The 23,438-nt window shown below is 35.6% G+C and overlaps 1 protein-coding gene across 1 annotated transcript in view; it reads left to right on the top strand.

The window, feature by feature from the left end:
• LOC145676396 (pickpocket protein 19-like) overlaps positions 1–23,438 on the top strand; it is a 189,605-nt gene that overhangs the window by 33,175 nt on the left and 132,992 nt on the right. The window contains exon 3 of the mRNA XM_081747246.1: positions 9,961–10,085. Within this exon, the coding sequence (XP_081603372.1) occupies positions 9,961–10,085 (125 nt within the window). The remainder of the gene's footprint in view (positions 1–9,960; positions 10,086–23,438) is intronic.

Genomic DNA, 23,438 nt, shown 5'->3' with positions numbered 1-23,438 from the left:
AAACGCTTCGTAATTACTGGTCGTGCCCATTAAGACTTTTCTCAGATTACAATATCTGCAAAGTATCATTATCTTCTTCTGTTTTCAATAAGTGGCCTTATAGTGGACAAACGGTTAATGATTTGTGGTTGTATCCATTGATATCTTATCTCAGGATTACAATATCTATACGAGGGTCACTACGAAAGTTTTGAGGTACGCATTGTTGTGGCACAGAATTTGAATTCTAACAATTGCATTCGATAGTGGTATCCATAGCGAAGAAGCGAAGCAAGTTTCAACTCGCCTCGCTTATCGGCGTGGCCGTATCGCCTTCACTTGTTTGTTGATATGAGCAGTATTCGGCTGTATAGAATGGAACTCGAAAGGGAACATTTTCAGGCAATGATCCTTTACGATTTCAAAAATGGTTTGAACGAGACACAAAGCATTGACCGTTTGCAGGAGACTTTTGGGGACCTTGCTGCTTCCAGTGCTACAATTTTTCGGTGATTTGGTGAATTCAGAAGACGACGGACATCGATTAAAAATGAAGAAAGAGCTGGACGTCCGGCAACAGCTGTGTTAGATGAAAACATTGCCGCTGTGGAACAAATGATTAGAGAAAACCCTCGAACAACTTTCAACGACATTGAATCTACAGTGAACATTGGATCGCCATCAGTAACAAAAATTCTTCATAATCATCTTCAGCTCAGGGAGATTTCATCTCGTTGGATGCCTCACACTTTGACTTAACAACAGAAGCGTATGCGTATGGAATGGTGTGAAGAAATACTTGCTAGATTTGATGGAGACAATTCTCGACGCGTCTCTGTCATTGTTACATGGTTACTTGAATCTATCAATTTGATCCTGAAAATAAACGCCAGCCTACACTTCGGATCTTTCCAGACGAAAATCCACCCACAAAAGTTATTGCTACCGCAAAGTGTGGGGAAGAAGATGGCCACAACTTTCTTCTCCAAATCTGGCCATGTTGCAACTGTTTCACTTGAAGAATAAAGAACTGTTACTGCTCAGTGCCTAACAAAGTGTTCCAGAAGATTCGAGAACGGGATCCAAGAACTGGAATGCGTGTGATCTTGCTTCACCATTACAATGCGTCCTCACACACGGCCAACATCACAATTCAGTTTTTAGAATATACGGAGGTCAGACTTACGACTCCCGTATAACCCTGACCTGGCCCCGTGTGACTTTTTCTGTTTCCCACGATTAAAGATCACGTGCGTGAGAAGATATTTTGCAGCCCTGAAAAAGCTGTACTGGCTTACGAGAATGAACTTTCAACACTTGAAGAAAAAGACTGGCAAGACTGCTTCCAAAACTGGTTTTCGAGGATGCAAAAATGTGTACAGTGTAATGGTGACTACTTTGATAAACTGTAAGTGTTAAACTGATTTTAAAGTATGTAAGTTACTTGACATCTCAAAACGTTCGTAGTGACCCTCGTAACACATCACGATTTCAAATAATTCGAACTAAATCAAAAATTTCATTTCCAATGCCGTTTTCGAAAAAGTGACTCTGATGTGGACAAAGGGTCAGTGATGGACGGTTGAGCTTATTGAGACTTTTTCTCAGGATCACAATATCGACAACATATCACGGTTTCCAGCATTTCCACCACCGAAATTCAATTTCAATAACCATTGGTCCTGGTCATTTATATCCCGAAGGATATCGAAAGACGAAGCTCTTTTCTGAAGATAATTGCGTTTGTTTAAAATAATAACAATAGCAGAAAACATGAATAATTTCTTCAATATCAAGAATATACCAAAAGATCTCATAAAGACGGCACATGCAATAATTACTTTTGAAGTTGTTTTAAATTACCTTACTTAATAAGGTCATTAGTGAAGAATTTATCCTGCAGTTGCCCTCCTAGCAGTGTTGCCACAGTCCTATCTTTGGAGTGGGCTGAAAAATAGTACCAAATTGAAACAAAAAGGGCTGAATTCATTATTTTTTACCAGTGTAATACATGGCTCTATAATAACAAGAAACTAAAAGAGGAAGTTCTAGAACACTCCCACCCCTTCTTCCAAGACTGCAAATCAAGAAAATACTCTTTTTAAAAATACTTTTTAAAAAACATCCAAATAGGAACTGTTTCACTGTATGATTTCAATGCGAACGGAAGAGGAATCGTCCCTCACTTCCTAAAAACATCTATGAAGTCCCACAACTTTCTAAAAATATACAATAGACACAGCCAATGACATACATTTTAACCGTTGGATACCAGAGGTTATATCTATTAATTGAGCTGAAGTTTCACACATTTCTTTCGATGGAAATCCTTCTAAAAGAGTCAATTGTTTCGGTATCGTAATTCGAAATATTCCAGAGCGGATGTTCGCTCTTCTTTATTTAGTAGGTAAGGAAACACCTTCTGAGACTCAAAGTATGATTTCAATGCCAGACACACATAGATCGAACACTCTATAGTTGTCTATAGAGTCGTTTTGTTTTGCTAAAAGTTATAAGTTTAACTACCAAATTTGCATCGTGCTCAGTATATATGTAAAATAATCAGTATATTTTTCTGCACCACTCTTTCAATATTAATTTCAATAGGAATTGCAAGATCTTTATTTGGCACTACACTCATAAAGTTAAAATAATGGAAAAGGCTTTGGTTTATATTTTACCCGCCTCAACTCATTTTGATCCTGTTTAGCGCCTTCAGATCAATACTGAAGTTTGAACTATTTATGTGCACATTTTGAAGTATAATAGATAGCGCAAGAGGATGGGTTATGTTGCAGTGTATGAAATACAAATCACCTGTCCACTACAACCAATGTTGTTGCTTTTCCCGAAAGTATTATTTAATAAAAAATCTGGAAGTGAAGTTATATGCACTAGCATCATCAGACTGTGTTAATTAAATACTCATATTAAAAAAATACTTTGTATACTTTGTATTTTTAGAACATCGAGCAGGCCCGTAGCTAGCCCAAAAATGTAGGATGGAGAGCGGCTGAAGTTAGGAGGACCCGATGCAACCATATTATAGTTCATCACCATATATAGTTCATTTGCAAGCTTACCGGGAATATTTTAGAGGGGCCAGCTCAAATTTACGGAGCCCGGCCCTCCCTAGAACACCTTGGGTACGGGAATTCGTCTGAGTATTTTATGAGTTTGGCCTGTGAGGTCATTGTCCTCTCTACGACGCCCAAAACCAATAAACAATACATCCCAGCTGGGAATTGAATCCAAGCCCGTGAAGATGGCGGTCTGACGACTCAGACCGCACGGGTACCCGATCTAAGCATGTCGCAAAATGCGATACAGATAGGAGTTGATAATATTCATGAAAAATAACAGGAATTAACCTTGAATGAATTTGCAAAAGGGCAGGTAGGTATGAATTATAACAGTATTTCATGACTTTAAATCGAAATCTTTATAATATGTAACTACTCGTAGCATATAGTAGTGTGTGTGTATATAGAGTAACATTGTCCTTTCATTTATCTAGTTTTGTCGTTCATTACTATAGAAAAATATACAAGATTGCTTGAGGCGGTTTTCTGTAATCAATAAGACATTCTCAAAAATATATTTCATCTTCGCTTTTAACTACTACTGAAATCATAAGTGACATAAATGATCCGATTCAAGTTTTATCATTGAACGTTACAGAATGAAAACGGTAAGAGATAGTGTCGCTTATGAACACTGCTTCGAGAGACGTTGTTACTTCATTTTGCCGAAACGATCGTCACAAAGTACCTGAAAACCTTGTAGTGCACTGCGCCTACAACACATTTCATTTAGATTTACTAATGTTTTTCACTTTTCAGAAATGTATTGTAACAAACTGCCATTCTTTATTTCAGAGTACTTCTGTGTTTGGCTGTATGTCACTCGCTACACTTCACTGCTTCACTAATTTTAACTGTTAGTGATTCTTGTAGTGCAGCGATATCGTGCTTTGACTTGTCATCAGATTTGTCATTCTTTTTTCAAGCCTTTGCATAACGAGTTGTTGATTTTGAAAAAAAAAAGAACAATAATTTTCTCAAGTTATAATCTGAATGATATAGGAATTACAACTAGGTACATTCTATGAGGGTACCAACGTACAGATTACCTGAACTTACACATTTTTGCTGTCTTGTTTTTACACTCAAGCACACTTTAGCACATATATTTTTATTTCTAATTCCCTATTAAACTTCTCTTGTGAAATTAGTATGCCATCAATGATGTGTTGGGGTATGATCTGTTGATCGTAGTGGCCATACTAGTTGACATAGACGACCTGTCCAACGATTGGGTGAGTGATTATTCTGAAGCAAGCACACTATTACCGCTTAGTGAGAAGGAGCTCTGTCATGGTGTACATATAACTTTCATTCTAATGTTGTAGCCGTAACTGTGGAACTGTTACACAACAGCTGCCTTATAAATGTTATATGACATTTTTATTCAACAATGTCGTATAACATGAGAAGATACAGATTGTGGACATTTCTATTTAAAGAAAGCCCTAAAGACAATTTAACATGAAAGCGTAGATCGCAAATTCATTCAAGGTTAATCTAGTTTTTGTACTATTACATGGTAGTTTTCTGTTACATACTAAACACAGATATGCCTATTAACAACACCTGAGAATTTAAAATTTGCTTCTCCAGATCAATATAGTTTTTCAAATGATTCCGTCTTCTCGTTTTTTTTATCCTACAATAATATCTTGCAGAGTTCTAATTGTGAATTTAGATTATCTTCTAATGATTGCGCCCGATGGAATCATCTTAGTTGAATATAAACTAATTATTTGCTGAGCAAAACAGTATGTTATCATTAAAACTCAACACGTGTTACAGTTTCGCCAACTAACGCTTTGGCATCATCAGTCACTATGCGATACAGGATCACTGTACACACGTGTATACTTTCATAAATCTTAGTTGATACATTTTAAATTTAGAAGTTCTATCAAACTCGCCAAAGATCTACGGGATATTTAAGATTTAAATACTAGATGCTTTTTCATATATTTATTTATCAATCTCCTTGTTTCAACATTTCCCTCTAAATTTTAATGAATTTATGTGTGATGATAGGTACTAGGTACATATGCACATGAGATTGTCTGTTGGAACATGCCGTACAACAAGACAACAGCGAAATCGCATCAATCCACCCAACTTTCTACTGCAAATGAGACGTTTAAATTCCGCTGTATCATCCATCGATGACTGTAACGGAAGCAAATGATGGCCTACGTTTTAGGAAAAAGAAGAATATATAAAGAAACACAATTTGGATAAGTACAAAAAGAAAGGTGTTTTTTTGCGTCACTCTTTCAGGTTTTCATATTTTTTTCTGTTTCCCTGAAACTGTAAATAACTCTGATAATTTCATTGGTGTTAAATATTGATTTCGTACAACCGATTTTAGTGCTTTTCATTTTAAATTCACTTTTTTAAAAATTTTAGCAAACAATAATATAATTTCACATTTATTAGTTCTCGGTGTAACCATATAGTTTTTCATAGTGCTACTGCAGAAATATGGAAATGTGTAAGTTTTACTTTAATTCTTTGTAACTATATTGCGGATATAATTGAAATTTGGTAGCCAAATGACCCATTGACAATGTAATAAATATCGCAAAACTTGTTGCCAGGGATCGGCCAAACACAGTCCCAGGCTAAATCAGTTTTGCAGGATGATAAGTTCTTAGTTTGATTCATCTTCGCTTCTTAAATACCGTTGCCCTAACGTTTATTTAAAACAAATCGCCAGATAGGATATACTTTGAAGATACAGCTATCTTAATGGCTTATAATTAATATGCTTACTAATTTTATAAATATTAATATTGTCATGCTTTTATTATGAAAAATAGAATTGATGGACCCCTTCATTTTCTAAAAATTATTTTCAATGAGATTATTTCGCCCCTTCTTTATATTGATATCCATTGTCAGAATTGTGATCATAGACATATCTTACAAATAAGAAGTCCATGTTACATTTTGGGAGGTAAGATATACTAATCATGTTAAAATGTTGTTTACAACACTTGGAAAGAGATCACACACATGAAAAGAATTTAGACTTGAATATTTATACAAATGAGAATATAGATTCATATTTGTCCAATCGCCGTTAGTTTATGACATAGTGTTTAACATTAATAGTGTTTATGACATAGTCTATGTTTAAGATTAATATATGTAATAAAAGTATCGAAACAGGAAAGAGGTGATCATCATTGATGAATAAGAATATGTTGCAAGTTGATAATAGTGCTAAAGTGTACTCAAAGATATGTATGCATCAAAGAGCTATCTTAAATTCGGCCATTTGATGTAGCAAATACTTTAAAATAAAACAACATGTGAATTTTATGACAATCTACGACTAGAATCTTTCTACAATCGGGAATATTAACTAAGCTTGAATTTGCCTCATTTTTAAGAGGTAACATTGCTACTTTTGATATTTAGTTTTAGTAGAATATAAACTCTTGATAGTCAAGAAATAAACAAGGACATAATTCATAAATTCGTAAGTTTGAATTTCTGTCATTGTGCTTTAAAATATTGCGGAGTAAGTTAACAATAAAAACTCATTTTTGTTGTGGTTGTTACTTTATGACCATAAAACAGTAAAATGTTCTTAATGTGGAAAGTTTCTAACCATTAGTAGGGATCAGCAACTTTCTTCAGGAAATAGTTGATGATTAACACTATTTTGCCTGTATAGTGTATTGTGCTGAGAGATATTAGTACACGAAATGTTATAGTAGAATAGCTAGAAACAAATAATATAGTGTCCAAATTGAAAACGAAAACATAAGATACATTAATTTGCTTTAGTTTCTTAAGATAAACTCGAAAAGTAGCGAGTACATATGTGGGTAACGAACGAAATTAAATTGTACTTGCATGGGTAAAATATTTAATAATAGATTTTGGACAAGTAGATCAAGAGCTAAAGATCATGAACCTCCGGGTTCTTCAACACACAGAGAAGAAGTCTAATATTTTGGTATATATATATACATGGTGATCAGCAAAATGGAAACACCTGTAGTTGGCAACACGTCAGATGTATGGGTTGGCAGTGGTGTCATGGCGCCCGCAGCACTGGACCGCTGGTGGTGGTGTGTTAGGTCGGTCAACATACTATGTCAGGCGCAGTGGAACAGCAGTGTTCAGTGGCTGCAGCAGACGAAGGGAGTGTAAAATGGGAGACCTCTCAGATTTTCAAAGAGGGCAAATTGTTGGTGCGCGGTTATGTGGAGTGAGTGTGACACGAGTGGCTACTGTGTTAGGTGTGTCGCGTGGGACAGTATCGAAGGTGATGACGTCCTACACAACACACAGGAAAAAACACATCGGGGAAGCGGTACAGTGGGCGGAAGAAAATCATGAGTTATAGGTCACGCCGGGTATTAAAGCGCATTGTCACGCAGAACCGTCGTGCCACCGGGGAGCAAGTGACGCAGGAACTCAATCAGAACCTCCCCCACCCCTGTTTCGACAATCACAGTCCTCCGCGAATTACATAACATGAACTTACGGGGTCGTGTTGCACGGGCCAAACCGCTCATCAGGGACCATAATGCTTTCGCATGCCGCAAATGGTGCAGCGAGCATGGAACTTGGGCCGTTGAGGACTGGAAATGTGTAATATGGTCGGATGAGTCATCCTTCACCCTATTCCCAACCACGGGCTGTGTTTATGTGTGGAGAACGCCCAAAGAAGATTATGATCTGCAGTGTCTCTGCCCAACTGTGAAACATGGCGGCGGCTCGGTGAGTGGCACCGTATATCAATCTACGAAGATGTATTTACAATAAGTAGGAACGTGTTTCAAAATGCTGGCCCACATTCTGAAATTAGGAGTTGATATGGCTTACGCTGTGCGAACTAGGCAAGAGAATTGAATTAATTTTAGTTGTACATGATTGACATAATGTGTCATGATTGGTACTCTTACTGTGTAGTTCGCTTCGCAGTTATTAAAGTGTTAGTGTAAAGAAAGCCTTTTCACTAAGAAGGTTGTAAGGCGATAGATGAAGATGATCACATCAAACCGCAGACCCCGAATCTATAACTGCATCGCATTGCAAAGGAAACAAGATGATCTCCTCATGATAATCTGTAACGTGCAGTTAGCAACTGTTATGACTAGATTGTCTATTGTGAGACAATCGGCCCTTTTTGTGAGTAAATATCGTACTTTTTAACCTGAAACGCATCGTTTTAATCCATGATTATTTTTGACGCCGGACTATTTTGACATTATCCCTTTTGACGCGGACCCGTTTGAACTCGGCCAAATTTGAAGCGAGGCCCTTTCTAAGATGGACTCTCGTGAGTGGGCCTTTGTAACAAGGCAACCTAGACATGTGTCTTTCCGTCTTCCCGTTTTTTCCGGGATCTTTTCTCGGGACGTCTGGTCACCGAAACTTTAAGCAAAACAGTAGAAGAACCCCTGGTACGTGTTAAGATATCTGCAGTACTTATCTCTAATGCACCCGGAATATTTGACCTACTAGATAATTTTAACTTACAGATGTCACTTGTGAAATGCGGCTAATAGCATACAGTTTCAACACATATCCTAAAATTATCAGGCCAGAAATTCAATGTACACGAGCTTTTTAATGCCTGGTATTTGACAAATTATATAAATTCATCGGTACTAGTATGCTGTGATAGTGTTGATATTGTAACAGAGCATGGGTACGAAATCTGGTACATCCTTAGCAGATACCTGGTAATGCCGGCGATAACAAACTAATCCATTTTGTTTGAAACACATCCCCTCTTTAGTAAAACTTCTATTGTTATTTAGTTTCTCGTTTTCTATTTTTCTTCTTATTATTAATACAGTATTAATATTGAGATGATGAGTTGGTAATATACATTGTCTTTTCTACAACTTTTTGGTGCTTCACTTTGGTGTACTCTACGTTAAAGAGCAACGCACTCCTTAACGAATCTTTCTCAGTACATCACTAAGGTCACTTCACTGTTCTGATAATCACTATCCTCAATGAAAAGTAATTTGGTATGTTTCGAGAATTGCTCTACGTACATCACGGCTTACATTTACAGCAAGATTCCCAATTTTCTATAAACTTATGTAACAACGCAGAGTTTTTCAATATTCTTGGATAATCTTATGGTCGTACATAATAAATTATAACAATCGCGTAAACTTTTCTGGTTATTCTCCAACACTATACCAAGAAACTCTTCCTTGGGATAGAAGGCACGGTATACCAGTACCAGAACAATCATCTTTACTGAGTAGGTTTCTCCTATCTATCCTGGTCCATTGAAGTTTGTGGCGGCCAGCGTCGCGTAGGTAGGAATTCCGTTACGTCTCCACTCTTCTGCTTGCAATTTTTCCGTTATCATTCACTTGCCTTAAACATCCGTCTCCCTTAGTTTAAGAAATATACTCGTGGGGCGGAAAGCTTGAAGGTTTTATTTGTTTCTTATTTTTCATCTCATTCTTCCCTCTTGGCATCCACTAAATTAATTGGGTTGTTTGTTAAATACCTTGCTCTCATTTTACACGAAAAAGCATTTTTATTTTAATATAGCCATGTAATGTTATTTTTTGTAATACAGTAGTATAACACTGTCATTTTGCACTGTTCTCGTACAAAATATATTTTCTTGGCACTTTCATATTTATTTCTTCATTTATAAGTAATAACAGTGCAGATGTCATAAAAATATAATTTCAAAGTAATCTCTTATTGAGTTTTATCAAATTTCCTATTGGCTTTTGATAATATATTTGATATCTTACCAATGGTTCCCTATAATTTGTAATGGGATTTAATGAGTAAGAACAATTGGATCAACCATTTTAAACTCTATTCTATAATAAGCTCTTACCAATGCTAATTATAATCCATATGAATGCTAAATTCATTGCTAAATATTTGTGTTTTTCAGGTCCGATCTATTCCAAAATGGTCAGTACTTCACTTTGAAGAAAACACCATCATCCAAGGAGAATTTTTAAATACTGTTCATGGTAGTTGCATCGCTTATAATTCTGCTCTCCCAACTATAGCCAGGTAAAATCTTAAATTTTTGCTTTCAATATATAATTACTAATACAAAACCAACCTCAACTTTGTATGTATAATATAAATTTACTCAATGTGCCTGTATCAGAGAGGGCCGATTATCAGGTTAACTTTCGATCGTTTGGCAGGCACATTTCCATTCTTTGTGCGCATGATTAATGGGGAGTCAAACACAGCAATACGTTTTTCTGGTTACCTTATATATTAAGTACCGTTTTTTTTCTTAAAAAAATACATGTCCTTGTATTTATAAAAATGTAATAACTTGTTTTGCATAGAGGCTATATTAGACGAAGACGTAGAATTTAATGAGGAATTCGGAGCATTGTATTGCATTAAATTTTTCTATTATAGGTTTTATCTCGGTGGTGCTAAAAACAGCGCACGCTCTATCCAATAGATTAGCAAAAGTGCACTATTTGCTGAAAAAGAGGCATCGCGTTTAGCGTAGAATATCTTATTTTATGAATCATTTATGAAATGTTAAAAGAAAAATCAATAAATAATTATTTACATTTTTTATTTATATTCTTGATGTGCTACATACATTTTTCGTTTAACATACTTATATGTGTACTTTTCTCATATCATAAACCTGTTGATTATAAAACATGTCGATAAAGTGAAGCACTACTAAACATTACACAATTTGAAATAATACTTTTGAAAGAGTTTCTGCACAGATAATATTTTTGACACTTTCGATACATAAAAGGTATTTCGTGTAACTTATAAGACAAACTGTACAATACAATGTTTTAAATTCTAATTTTGATGCAAATATTAAATACATTTAATGTAATAAAGCGCTTGTCTTTGATGACTTCAAACTATTGCTTTCAAAAAAAAATAAGAAATATTACATTTAACTTCCGTTTATTCTTTACAAAAATTAGATACAAATATACCACAGTTTCCTTCTACACAAATACACTCAGCGCGAAACTATTCACTGCAGCTGTCACCTTGATCCCAAATATCACAGCTGTCTTCATCCATTTTCCATCACAACGCATATATTGTACTTCTTTACTGCTATCTTCTGCTATTTCAATATCTTGATGACGTATAACTTTGGTTTTGAAAACTTCCGTTTTTAGAATTGCAACTTTTCGAGTGTACATTTTTTTCAAAAATCCTTCGAAACCTATTACTTTTACAAGAGGAAGAATTTTTCACCTTATGTCAATTATTCTGCGGCTTTGCGATAGAAACACATTTCCTCAAAGTCGGAAAACTCATGCGCATTATAATTAACACACTGTTTTTGCAATATGAACAAGAACAATGGAAATTAACTGTGGAACAATCAATTTCTGAGGGCGTCGATTTCATTATTGACTGATTTAATTTATATTTTAGTCATTAAAATGTAATGAAAATTATTGTAATTGTACACTTCTGTTCACAGAAGCTTAAAAAAACTTTTAGAAACTTAATACAGAAAAGTGAACCAATATCAATCATACTTTTTACAGAATTGTAATTAGGTTATTGTATTTCCCACAGTTTTTATAAAGAGGCGATGGTAGCCGAGCGTGGTGAGGAATTGACTCTTCGTGAAGAACTTGTAAAACTTTAAGACGGAATGTTCGAAACTCGGATTCAGGGGTATTTTTAATTTAATGGTTTTACATGGAGATGTGAGGCAGTAATTAAAATTGTAATATCAGTTCACATGTAAACTTTAAATATAATGCTTTAGTGTTGGTCGCTTACATTTAGTTCCAAAACAAAGATTTATAAGAGTTACTCTCTAACTCTATGGCTTATGGTACCCAAAAACGCAATGCTGCGTTCACAAATGCTCTTCACTGACTTAGAACATTAAACAACTGGATCCAGTTTCTACTTTGCCTTCTTGTTTCTGTGAGATCCACTTTAATATTGTCCCCTCTGCGTCTAGGTTTTAATGATGGTTGTTACAATTGCTCTTCCCGTTAAGAATTTGAAAGAGTTCCTACCTTCTTCGGTTTTGGCTACATGGACTGGCCACTTAAGCCTCCTACATTTGATGACTCTAAGAAGGTTGCTAAGTAGTATAAGTTAGGTACTTCCTCGTTATGAAGTTTCCGCCGTCCTCCATTCCCATTCCTCCTGGATGTCAATATTCGTCTCTGGATCTTGTTCTCAAATACTTTCAGTCTGCGTTCTTCCCTCAGAATTAGCCACCATGTTTCGCAAGCACATAGAACAACAAGCAAGATTATCTTTTTATATATTTTATGCTTCAAATTCCTGAAAAGTCAGAATTAGCGACTACAAGAGATTTTGAACTGAATAATAACGCGAATTACCTGCTTTTAGCTGAGATTTAATTTCTTTATGAATAAGGTTTTCTTTCTGTTAATATTGATTGTAGATATTTCAAAGAATCCACTTTTTGAAAAGTATTATTTGATATTTAAACGCATCTTTAATTTCCTGTATTACGATCCTGGCGAATTTCCATGTATTTAATTTATGTGCATTTACTTTTAAACCCATGTCCCTGTAAATTTTAATAAGAGCTCTGCATTTCTTTCCATTCTTCTCTTATCATCCGCTATTAAATGTACAGCAGCATACGCCATAACCTGGTGAATGAAATTCAAGTCTAGCCCTGATTCTTATCTTTGATTGTCATTATAGTAGTATGGGAAGGCGTTGTACCTGTGAAGACTTTTAGAATTTTTAGAAATTTTTGTGCTAATATGCAACACTTTTGTTCCAATTTTTCGTATATTTGAGCTGCTATCCTTTGCTATCAGATAGGACGAGTTCTAAACGTGTACGTGTATGAATATACCCGTTTTGTTCTAAGGTACATTGTCTTCATGTACCGTTAAACATGCCCTCTTGTACCTTAGAACAAAGTGCTAATTACGGAGAAATAATATAAAACAAAGCTAGAAATATTTTGAGCTATAACTTTGAAAAAATGTTCAGTTATGAAAAGTTCAAAAGAATTGAATTTAATTAATTTAATTGATAATGGAAGAGATTTTCTCATATACATTTTTGAACAATAAACTTGAACCCTTATCATAAGATTGCTTCTTTAAGCTCAAAAACTTGCAATTAGAATTAACGAAATGAAAAAGGCTACTCTGGAAATCAGTTCTCTTGGATATCAGTACTTCAGTCCAATGTAAAATTAATTGAGGGAAGATTCAATAGAAACTAATAAACATAACATCGTGTCATTACTTTAGAAAACCTGAGTGTTCAGATCGTTCATATTAGTCTCTAACTTAGATCCTCATATTTATTCCAAGACCAATATAAAGCTATGCACAACATGAAAAAAAAAACTGGAAAATACTGATTCACTTACGTTTACTTAACGTTGTAATTGTTACCACGGAAGTTAAGCTCAAAAATTAGTCATTTACTCTTCCTTGTACTTTATTCAAATTTCGACGGTGGAGTTAACTTCAAAATAATGTCGGATTCCATAACATCGAATACTTTCTCACTACTACATAAACTTTCGTATTATTCCCAACACGTTTCATGAACATACTTTGAAAATTTGTGTCTCCAGTATCTTCAATTTTACCAACAAAATCATCAGGGTTTCCTTTCTTCGTTAAGAACTGCACTAACACAAGATTACCATTAGCACATCTGCATATTTCGAATTTCTCCGTTCCTTCTTACAATTTTTTTCTGATTTAAAGATATGATTTCTGATTTTTCTGATCTAAAGACTTAGAAGTATGGATATCATTAATTCAGAATAATGTTTAGAAGAAATCCATATCCGTAATATCCGTAACAGCATCACTAGTACTATAATGCAAACAAGAGCATGCTGTGTTGACAGAAAGATTATTTTGTGAATGACGTTGCAATACTTGTTTGAAAATTCGAGGTGTGCACAATGGTTTCTGGATCGTAGAATTCCTTTCTGGTTTCTTGTCTACTTCTGATTTTCTTTTTGGAGAGCATACTTTCCTGCGTGCTGTTATAATACTTATTCTTCCAGGTTTTCATCCTTTGATTCCTATCTTCCAGACTGCTTTGTTTGGATAAGGTCGTATTTGCACCAGTGAAATGCCTGCATGGCAGTTGCAATAGTAGGTGCTAAAAGAACTGATTAAGAACTTCACTGACATGACAGTACGTTTCTATATCTCTCTGTAGCAGATGATGTTTTACCTTCTATTCGTTGAAGTTCTCCAGGTGGCTGTTTAGCCAGACTTCGTGTTGAATTGCTTGTCTTATTTTGCGTGTTTGTAGCTGGTTCTTCTGGGGCGCACGAACATTAGCCCAGGGACAGATCATCATCGGTGAAAATATTGGGGTTCAGTGGAAAGATCCCAGTTTATTTAAATCAACTAGTTATGTTACTTGTTACAATGCTCTGTCGTACATTTTCCTTGCAATATATGCAATTCCATAAATGTGAAATATATTTCCAGCATTGCTTGGGTACCATGAATCTAACGCTTGGTAATAATATGTCTTAAATTGTCCAAACACAATTTTGTATAATGGGTGTATCTTGTTTTCAGTATTGAAAGTTAAAGTCGCCATTAATACTCCAAATTCTCGTGCTCTTCCAACTGCTTGCAAATTAAGGCGAGATTCATGGTTGTCAGGAATAAGCAGAATTCGTTGATCTTTTGTTTGCTTTGTATGACTGATAAAATGGCGTAAAAGCTGAAGAAATCAATTTCCATTTGTCCAACTACTAGGATTCGCCACTCCAATCGCCCCACTTGGTTCCCCTTTACTATAATATGTTTGACACTTACTCTGAAAAAAATCAGCATATGTGGTACGTGGTTACCGATGGAATTTATTTCCCTTACCATTGCCAATGTTTTTCTACGTTCAACTGAATTTGCTGTGCAGACTTGCTTTATTCCCTTAGGGGTTACAATACATTTGGGATCCTGAATTGTTCATAAGCCTCTTTACTCTACATATACACTCGTTCTGGTGGGATTGGTACGTAACTACGATGCATCTCTCTTAAATTTTCTAAAAAGTAATTTACGTTTTCGCTGTTAAAGCTTGTGGACCGTGCAAGACTAGTTGCTTCTGGCTTTCCAATTGAAAGTTTATGTTTGTGTCCTATCAGAAACTAGTTCATCCACGCCTCTCCTGCAATTGATTAAAGCCCCATTGGGTGATATCAATAAAAATAAGTAACTACTCCTGGGAAGTAGTGCTCGAGAATCGGAGTAACTACACCTGGAGCAATCTCCTCCCTCAATTTCATATCAATAAAACAAGCCACTACTCAGGTCTAATCTACTCCAGATCTGTGAACGTTTACTCGCACTTCCTCTGCACGTAGCACTGAGTCGCATCAATAAAAGAAATGGTTACTCATTTCTCCCATCTGTTGGGTGGTCATTTCGTTGTGGGTAACTTATGGCGCAGTATCCTAAACGCCATGTAAGGGACAAGTAGTAACGACAGCTTCAATCAAAGTGCATTTGTGGATATTATAAAGAGTTTTCAGTGGTACTTTCAAAGTCACAGTTACCAGAAAGTAAACGAAGGAAAGCCGAAGCTTTGAAGGCAAGTACAGTGAAATGCAACGAAATATGAAATACATCTACAAATGAGACACAAATCCAAAAGAGAATCTTTAATATCTGAGCGAGCAATTAAAAAAAAAAATACTGAAACCACGAACCTCTTGGAACTGATTGATGTTGATTGGAATCCAGCAATATCAAAATTAGCACGATAAGTGCATATCACTTGTTGTCCAAGATTGTTTGGCTTTAAGAACGAAAGCAGACACTTGGTCCCTTTGTTTCCTTTTTTAAATAGTCCAGCCAGTCACGTCATAAAGCACGTCCATCTGATTGCGTTTTCCACACCATACGTGTCCCCTTTCACCTTGGCGTAAAAAATATACATTCTCATGTATACACCCTTCCTATCAGCGTTGAGTTGAATTGATTTTGAGTTTAATGTCCTTTTCAGTAGCGAGGCTATATGAGACGGGACCCACTGATCAACTTGGAATCCGAACCATATGAGCTCCCGCCGGGAATCGAACGCGGGTCTCTCATGTCAAAGGCATGTACGCTATGCGCTTAGCCACGAAGGAGCTCTTCCTATTAGCGTATTCGTCTTCAAAATACTAGGTTTCTTTATTGCCACGTGTGTATAGTCAAGTGCTTCGATAGCACCCGGAAATGTATATTGTTCTTGCCACTCTGCCTTTGCTGTTTGAATATTACACACACCTCCGGAAACAATCAATTTTCATATTTCGCAATAATCGCATCCATTACACTTGTAGTAGTCAAAGACACAGTACTTTGAGCCACAACAGAATCCCCTAACATTCAGACCTGGAATCCCGGATCACTCACGTAAAGCAAGAAAACCCGCATCTTTTCGTCATTACGTAGTGCACCATCTCAAATTTCCGTTGATTCTCCTGAAAAATGTTGTGCTAACTACTCTACATTTTCTTTCATGAACCTGTTTTTTGTAATCTCCATTTGCAACATTTCTATGCAATTTATAAGTTTTGCTACATAGCAAAACAATCAAATACTCTGCCATATTTCGCACGGAGTCACCTATTTTGCTTGCTCCACAAATTTGGAGAAGTTACTAGCATCACAGAGGAGTCTTTTGATTTTTATTGATATCAAACGCGGAGTAGTTACTCGGCTCGAGAATAGAGGTGTGGTTACTTCAAAAGGGCGGGGCTTCTCCGAGGTCAGCCGAGACGACTAGTGCTCAGTTCTCTTTTTATTGATACCAATGCGAGTAACTACTTCAAAATTGGGCGTAATGAGTAACTTCTCCGTTTTATTGATATCACCCATTGACTTGTATATGTTTTCCTCTTAGTAACTGCAAACTTCTAAAGTAATATTCTTGCAGATTTTTTGCTTTAACCATATTTCATCTTTACACATGTTTTCAGGTACTGTGCAAGTTCGTTCTCTTCACTCTCTGAAAACATCCTTTTTCTATCATATCTAACGCTGTATGAAAAGTCTTACAGCATTAAGTACATTTCCACATGATTATGTAGAGCACCTAGTTTTACTTCATGGATCCTCCACGCTTCAGAAAAGATGTTAGTTAACTTTTCTTGCAGATGCAATTACTGAAGCAACACCTTCTTTCATATCTTCATGATAAACAGACTATTTTTTATCTTCCCTTTACCTCTTGGTATTTTACCTGAAACACAGGTAAAACAAGCAAATATTTAGAAACTCGATCATTTGCTTTAATTATTTACATCGTGCATCTTTGAACAGAGTTATTTATCGCTCAAAGGTTATGAGCGATGCATTATTGTTAATAGTTGCAAGAGGGTCGACATTACGAAAAAAAGTTATCCACTAGCTTAAATATTACACAGAAATTATAAATAAAAATATTGCTATATTCACCAGTCATTCTAACCCAAGTTTGGACAAATAACTATCACAAGTTACAAAAACTGAAGAGCACGAAACTCAAAGGTTATCCATAAGAAAATCTTCGTTTTAGGAATGAAACATTATAGCGAACACTAGTCGGCACAAGACTTAGCAAAGAACTGTCAATCGAGTTTGTAGTAATCTTCCTTCCTTCCTCTTTAATACGGATTTCAATCACTTCCCCTAGATAACTTTGTATTCGAGAAAAGTACGAGTATTGAAAGCCACATAGTTTCAACTTTACAAAGCGTCCACTACTCCAGGACAAAGTTGAATAATAATGGCGACTACACTTGTTCTTGTTTCAGGCCATTCTTTATGTGATAGCTCGTGGATAAAAATTCTCCTACCCGGACTTTACTTTGAGATTCATTAGAAAATGCCTTAAATAATGTAATTAACTTTATCGGTATTCTAAATTCCATAAGAATGTATTAAATGCTTCCTAACCAATTTGTAAGCGTTTCCAAATTCAAAAAAAAATCGATGTACCAGAGTATTGCATTCAAACTTCTTTTCCAATATTTGTCCAATAGTAAATATTTGATCGATAGTTGATCTATTTCTTATAAATTTGCATTGAAAATCTCCAACAATTTTTCTGCGTGTAGGATCAATGCTGCTAATAGACTGTTGATAGAACAGAAATGCATGGATAATTATTATAGTCAGTTTTGTTTCCTTTCTTTTAAATCGAAAGTTTTCGTTCCTCCAGATAAGGGCAATAAGTTTGTGTATATTCTTCTACAGCTTTTTCAACTCCAACAAAAAATAACATAGCTCGTTTTTCGTCTATACCCGGAAATTTGTGTTTCTTTTTATTGTTTACAGCAATTTCTATTTCTATTCTGTTAGGATTTCAAATATACGGCTTGCGGTGTTCATTTTTCTTTTCCACCGTACATTAGTTTTTTTCTGTAAGTTAAGGAGATCGTTCAACAAATCTTTCCATCTAGGGTAATGCCAGTAAATATCGAACGCTCCCTAAATATCGAACACCTTGGTAATTTCGTTAAATATTAAGAATACCGAAAACATTGCGCACTATCTGAAATTTGTGAACACACCCTTTCAAACATCGCCTTATGAAAATCAATAGGTCATATGTGTCGATATTAGTGAATGCGGGAAAGTTTTCTAGTCTGTAGTGTTGGCAGGAGATTAGAAAAATCACTATACTTTCTGTACGGCGCGGCAGTGCTGTAATAATTCTTTCCCCTTTGTATCGGTATCATCATAAATAACCTTGTATTAATGCGATCTCTTAATATTAATATATGTATATTTATTTGTTATAATGCTATTTTTCAGCTATCATCTTACGTGATCCGAAAAGAAAACAGTGTAAGATATTTGAGAGCCATTTCATCGAAATGACGTTCGATAAAAGAGGTTCCTTTAAGGAAAAGGTTTCTTTTATATCGAATATTATTGTAATTGGAAGGGCTATTGGTGATTTAAATATTAATTTCGCTACGTTGATTCCTTTTGTCCTGAATATCACGTGTTGCACTAACTTTTATGGCTTTCACCTTGTAGCTGATAGTTCATAGTTCAAATCCGTTAAAACAATATTTAAATTACCTTTTTTTTAGCAATGTTTTGTCATAGAGAGCCTAACTAATCTCTTACGATGTGTTGGTCGCATTATTAGAGACTTTCGTTCCCCGACTGTCTTCCTCCTCAAGGTATAGAGTAGTAAACACAGTAGAAGTTAATCTTAAAAATATTTTACTTTAGATTTTTTTGTTGAGTTTTCTTAACTAATGTTCAGAACTTGATAATGGAAAATACTAAGAACCTGAACAAGGAAGTTATCCCCAAAACTAAAACCAGGCCTGTCAAAGGAAAATGTAATAATGGCAGTATTCGTTATCTACCTTCACTGAAGCTGTTCAGAAGGCGAGGTCCGGTTTGATGTCCCAAAGGAAGGCACTGAAAACCTTCCAGTTTCCTGTAACAACTTTAAATGATAAATTATCTGAGCATCATAAGATAGAGTTTGCTCTTGGGCGGAAGCCGCTCCTGTCCCGCTAGAAGATGGAATTTCTGAATGGATGGTCAACATTGCAAAGAGAGGATTTCTGGTGAAGTAATTTAATGGAAACTGTTCAGCAAATTGTACAGTCTTCATGAAGAAGCACACTGTTCAAGTATGGAAGGCAGAAAAAACTTGGTTCAGGTGTTTTATGAGACGACACCTTCCTCTTTCAGAAGAAGACTGAATTATTAGCATGGGTATGGTTACGGCTTCGGAGGCCAGAATACGCGTCTGCTATGCTAAACTATCGAGATATTTTGAATCTGAGGGATTAATAGCAATTATGGAAGACTCAAGAAGAATCCGCAATACTGTTCTACAGGGTTTCAGGAAGGTATTTTTGTGTGAGAGGAGAACAGCTTCAAAATACAGTAAAATCTAAAGAAAAAGAGTGCATAACAGTACTCGGCAATTTCTGTGGTGGCGGTCGTTTCGCCCCAATCGTGGTCATCTACAGCAACATACGACTTCAGAAAATTATGAAAAATAGTGTACCTGAGTCATGGCTCTATGAGAAAACAGAAACTGTCGGAATGAAGACTACAACATTTTTGACATAATCCCAACATTTTAGATTGTGGCTGGAGACTAAGAAATCACAACTCTTGTCATTCTGTTTCTTGATGGGCAATGAAGTTATCAATCAGTTGAGGTCAGTGACTATTGTCACGATCATGGAATACTGATGTATTGTCTTTTCCCCAACGTCACTCTTCTTCTGCAGCCAGCAGACATAGGCGTATTTTCACCTTTGAAACGAACATTGAAGTTCTTTAGCACGAAAAAAAAAAATTCGCATCATCGGCACCGAAGGTAAACTTTGCAACCAAGTGGAAGAAAGTTTGAGATGATGTCGTTAGACCAGAAACACTGAAAAGCGCAATTTGTAAGTGTGGTCTTTGTACATTGTATCCTGGTGTTGTTGACTATAGCAAGGTTATTGCTGAACTTCTGAGGACCCCAGTGTTAAAACCATAGCAAGAGAGTGACCAGAATACCCCATAACCTTCTCAACAACTGTTCCCTACTACTCATCAGAAATAAAGTTCGTGCTTGATGATGTGGAAGAATTCCTTCATTCTCATATTGTTAAGTTGTATTGTGATAAACTAACACGTGATTAACTATTTGAAGCACAGCTGGACTAATATTATACCACTTTTTATATACCACCATGTTTCAAAGGAGTAAGAGGAACAGAGTGATAGTAATCCAGATTTGAATGCTTACTGGAAAAGTATTAAACCCCGGTATTGTGTGACTCATGCAATTATATAGGCTGATCAAAACTAAATAACAAGTTGTTCAACCTCAGAAGCAGAAACCAAAGAGCTTGAAGGCGATAATCGTGAATTCACACTGAATAAGAAACCTTAGATGAGTAGGCACCTTCACCCAAGAAGAATTTTCAATGACCGTCATTTCGAAAAGTGTGGTAAAAATTCATAAACCAAAATTATTGCGCAAAGATAAGGGCGCTTCGAAATTAGCATGCTCGCTTTCCTCACGAAGTAGTGAGGATTCTTTCAAAGAGATTTGCAAAATTCCTGAAGCCCCGGGGAAACCTAATCAATTTACGTTTAAGAAAATACAAGCAATATCTTCCGAGGAATAGCGGGAAGAACTGAAGAAGAAGAAAGACAACAAATACCAGTAACTCAAGACATGCTTCTCTATCTGCTCAAAAGTGGCCATATGAAACAAATATTTTGTAATTTAGAACATTTTAATATGCATTTCTTTTGCATTTTCTGTTTTAATTTAAATTTGAAAATTCTTGTAATGTGTTTACAGTGTAACTACATCCATATTACCATTAAAGTGAACTTTTTTAAAAATAAAATACTATGTTCGATATTTGAATCTCGCTGTTCAATTTATAAACCATCCTGTTCGATAATTAAAATGTCATTGTTCGATATATAGCACAACCAGTTCGGTGCAAGAAGAAATAAAACCATGCTATTAAAATGTACCTGAAATTTCCAAATTTTTAAATATGGTTCTCATAATAGGATGGTTTCAACCATTAAATGACACCCTTAAAGTTTAATCCCTCATTTGGGGTTTATTATTCACCGACAGAAAGTATTGATTATACATCCATACGAATACCCTTAAGTGTTCGATATACAGTACCATAACCCTATTTAAGATGATATCTGTATCACAGAGAACTATTTTAACGCCCTTCTTTAATAAATAAGAATGCAGTTCATTGCCTACCTGAAATCCGTAGAGCCCCTCTACTTGTAAGGCTTCTCGATATAAAATCTCTAGAATAGTCTGTTAACTTTGGATTGTTATTAAATTAAAGTGAAATAAATGGAAAGAAGCATAAAATTAAATATGTACATTCCGAACTAGTTTTATATCTGATAATATGCATTTCTACTGAAATATTTTTGATACTCAATTAATCATGCAATACTGACAAATTAAAAAAGTTTTATTTTTGAATAACTACACTCATTACAATGAAGGTAACTTTATTTTGTTTATTATCACTGTTAAACGAAGAATTGTGCTAGCAGTTTTGTGAACAATTTCTATATTCTCTCCAAATTTTTTACACCTATCCTAGCCACAAAAGTAATTCCCCCAATAAGTGCCTTAATTCCATTACTTGGGGTCCAGGAATTTGCAGTATTGAGAACGCCTAGACAGATGCAACCCAATTTACACGTAACGTTTCTAGGCATGACAGCAGTTGGTAGGCTTGATCCAGATGTTTATGAGGGTAAAATTGTAATGTAGGTGACTAACGAAACAGTTCTGATATCAATCTCTCTGGTTCAGATCGTGTTTTCCAATGAACATCATATGTTAATCTCAATGTTGCTGTGTATGTAATGTATTTTTTCATTATAGACTGTATATTCAAAGAAATAAAAGATCAGATATCAATCAGAAAATGTTTGAAACTAGCTGAAAATATCGAGTCTAGAACACCTGCTCGAAACAACTTTGTAAATGATTGCCTCCATTGAGAGACCATCCTCATTCCAACATCTTTTTCCATGCAGGGAAGACAAGATCTTGCTTATCATACAAAGTATGCATGGAAAATGAAATTGAAACAGGAACATTGAAAAAGTTTCAGCCTGGCCAGAATTCGAACCCGGGTCTGCCGAACATTAGAGCAGTGTGCTAACCACTCACCTACCGCGCCACTTAACCTTTCACCAAAACTCATAACTTGTTAAAATCCTTTCTTGGAAAAATATAAGCAAGATCCACAAATGTAACAAAAACAAACAAATATAAACAAAATATAAATAAAAATATAAAGATGAAAATATAAGCAACTTGTGTGTCTTTATGACTTACTCGAGAGTTCCTTGTTTAACTCAAAACCATTTTATATACACGTTGATCAATGAAGAAAGTATCACGAATGTTCTTCAAGTTGAGCCTACGTCATCGCAGAGCCGTAAATTGTGGGGGGCAACTTCCCCCAGAAAAAGCTCCCAGCCGATCCATTGGGCCCATTTTCAGACCCAAGTTTTTTACTCCATATACTATACGAACATAAAATCTTAAATAAAGCATCAAATAAGGTCGCTACATTAAATAAACCAAACAGCACACAAAAGGTAAATAGAACACAAATGAGTCGTCGACCCATTTGAGTAATATTTATTCGTTTGGCTTTGAGTTTGATCAATATTGTCCTCTTAAAAATTTTTCCACGTATGAAATTGGCCAAGAGAGTAATTACCGGAACTCCAGACCTTCCTGTGCGGGAGGGCCCATAGGCTGCGGTGGGCAGATAAAGATTAAGAGAAATTTGGAGAGAGGGGACCCAATAATTAGAAATCAGCTTTTTTCTAGGGCCCAAATAAGCTTACTAATGCTTGTCTCTCCAGAAAAGGGTTGAGTTGATTTTGAGTTCAACGT

The sequence above is a fragment of the Thermobia domestica genome, unplaced genomic scaffold (genome assembly GCF_964235325.1).
Source record: "Thermobia domestica unplaced genomic scaffold, izTheDome1.hap1.1 HAP1_SCAFFOLD_144, whole genome shotgun sequence".
Lineage (NCBI taxonomy): Eukaryota > Metazoa > Arthropoda > Insecta > Zygentoma > Lepismatidae > Thermobia > Thermobia domestica.
The sequence above is the reverse complement of the archived record's forward strand: the minus strand, read 5'-3'. Positions and strand labels throughout refer to the sequence as shown.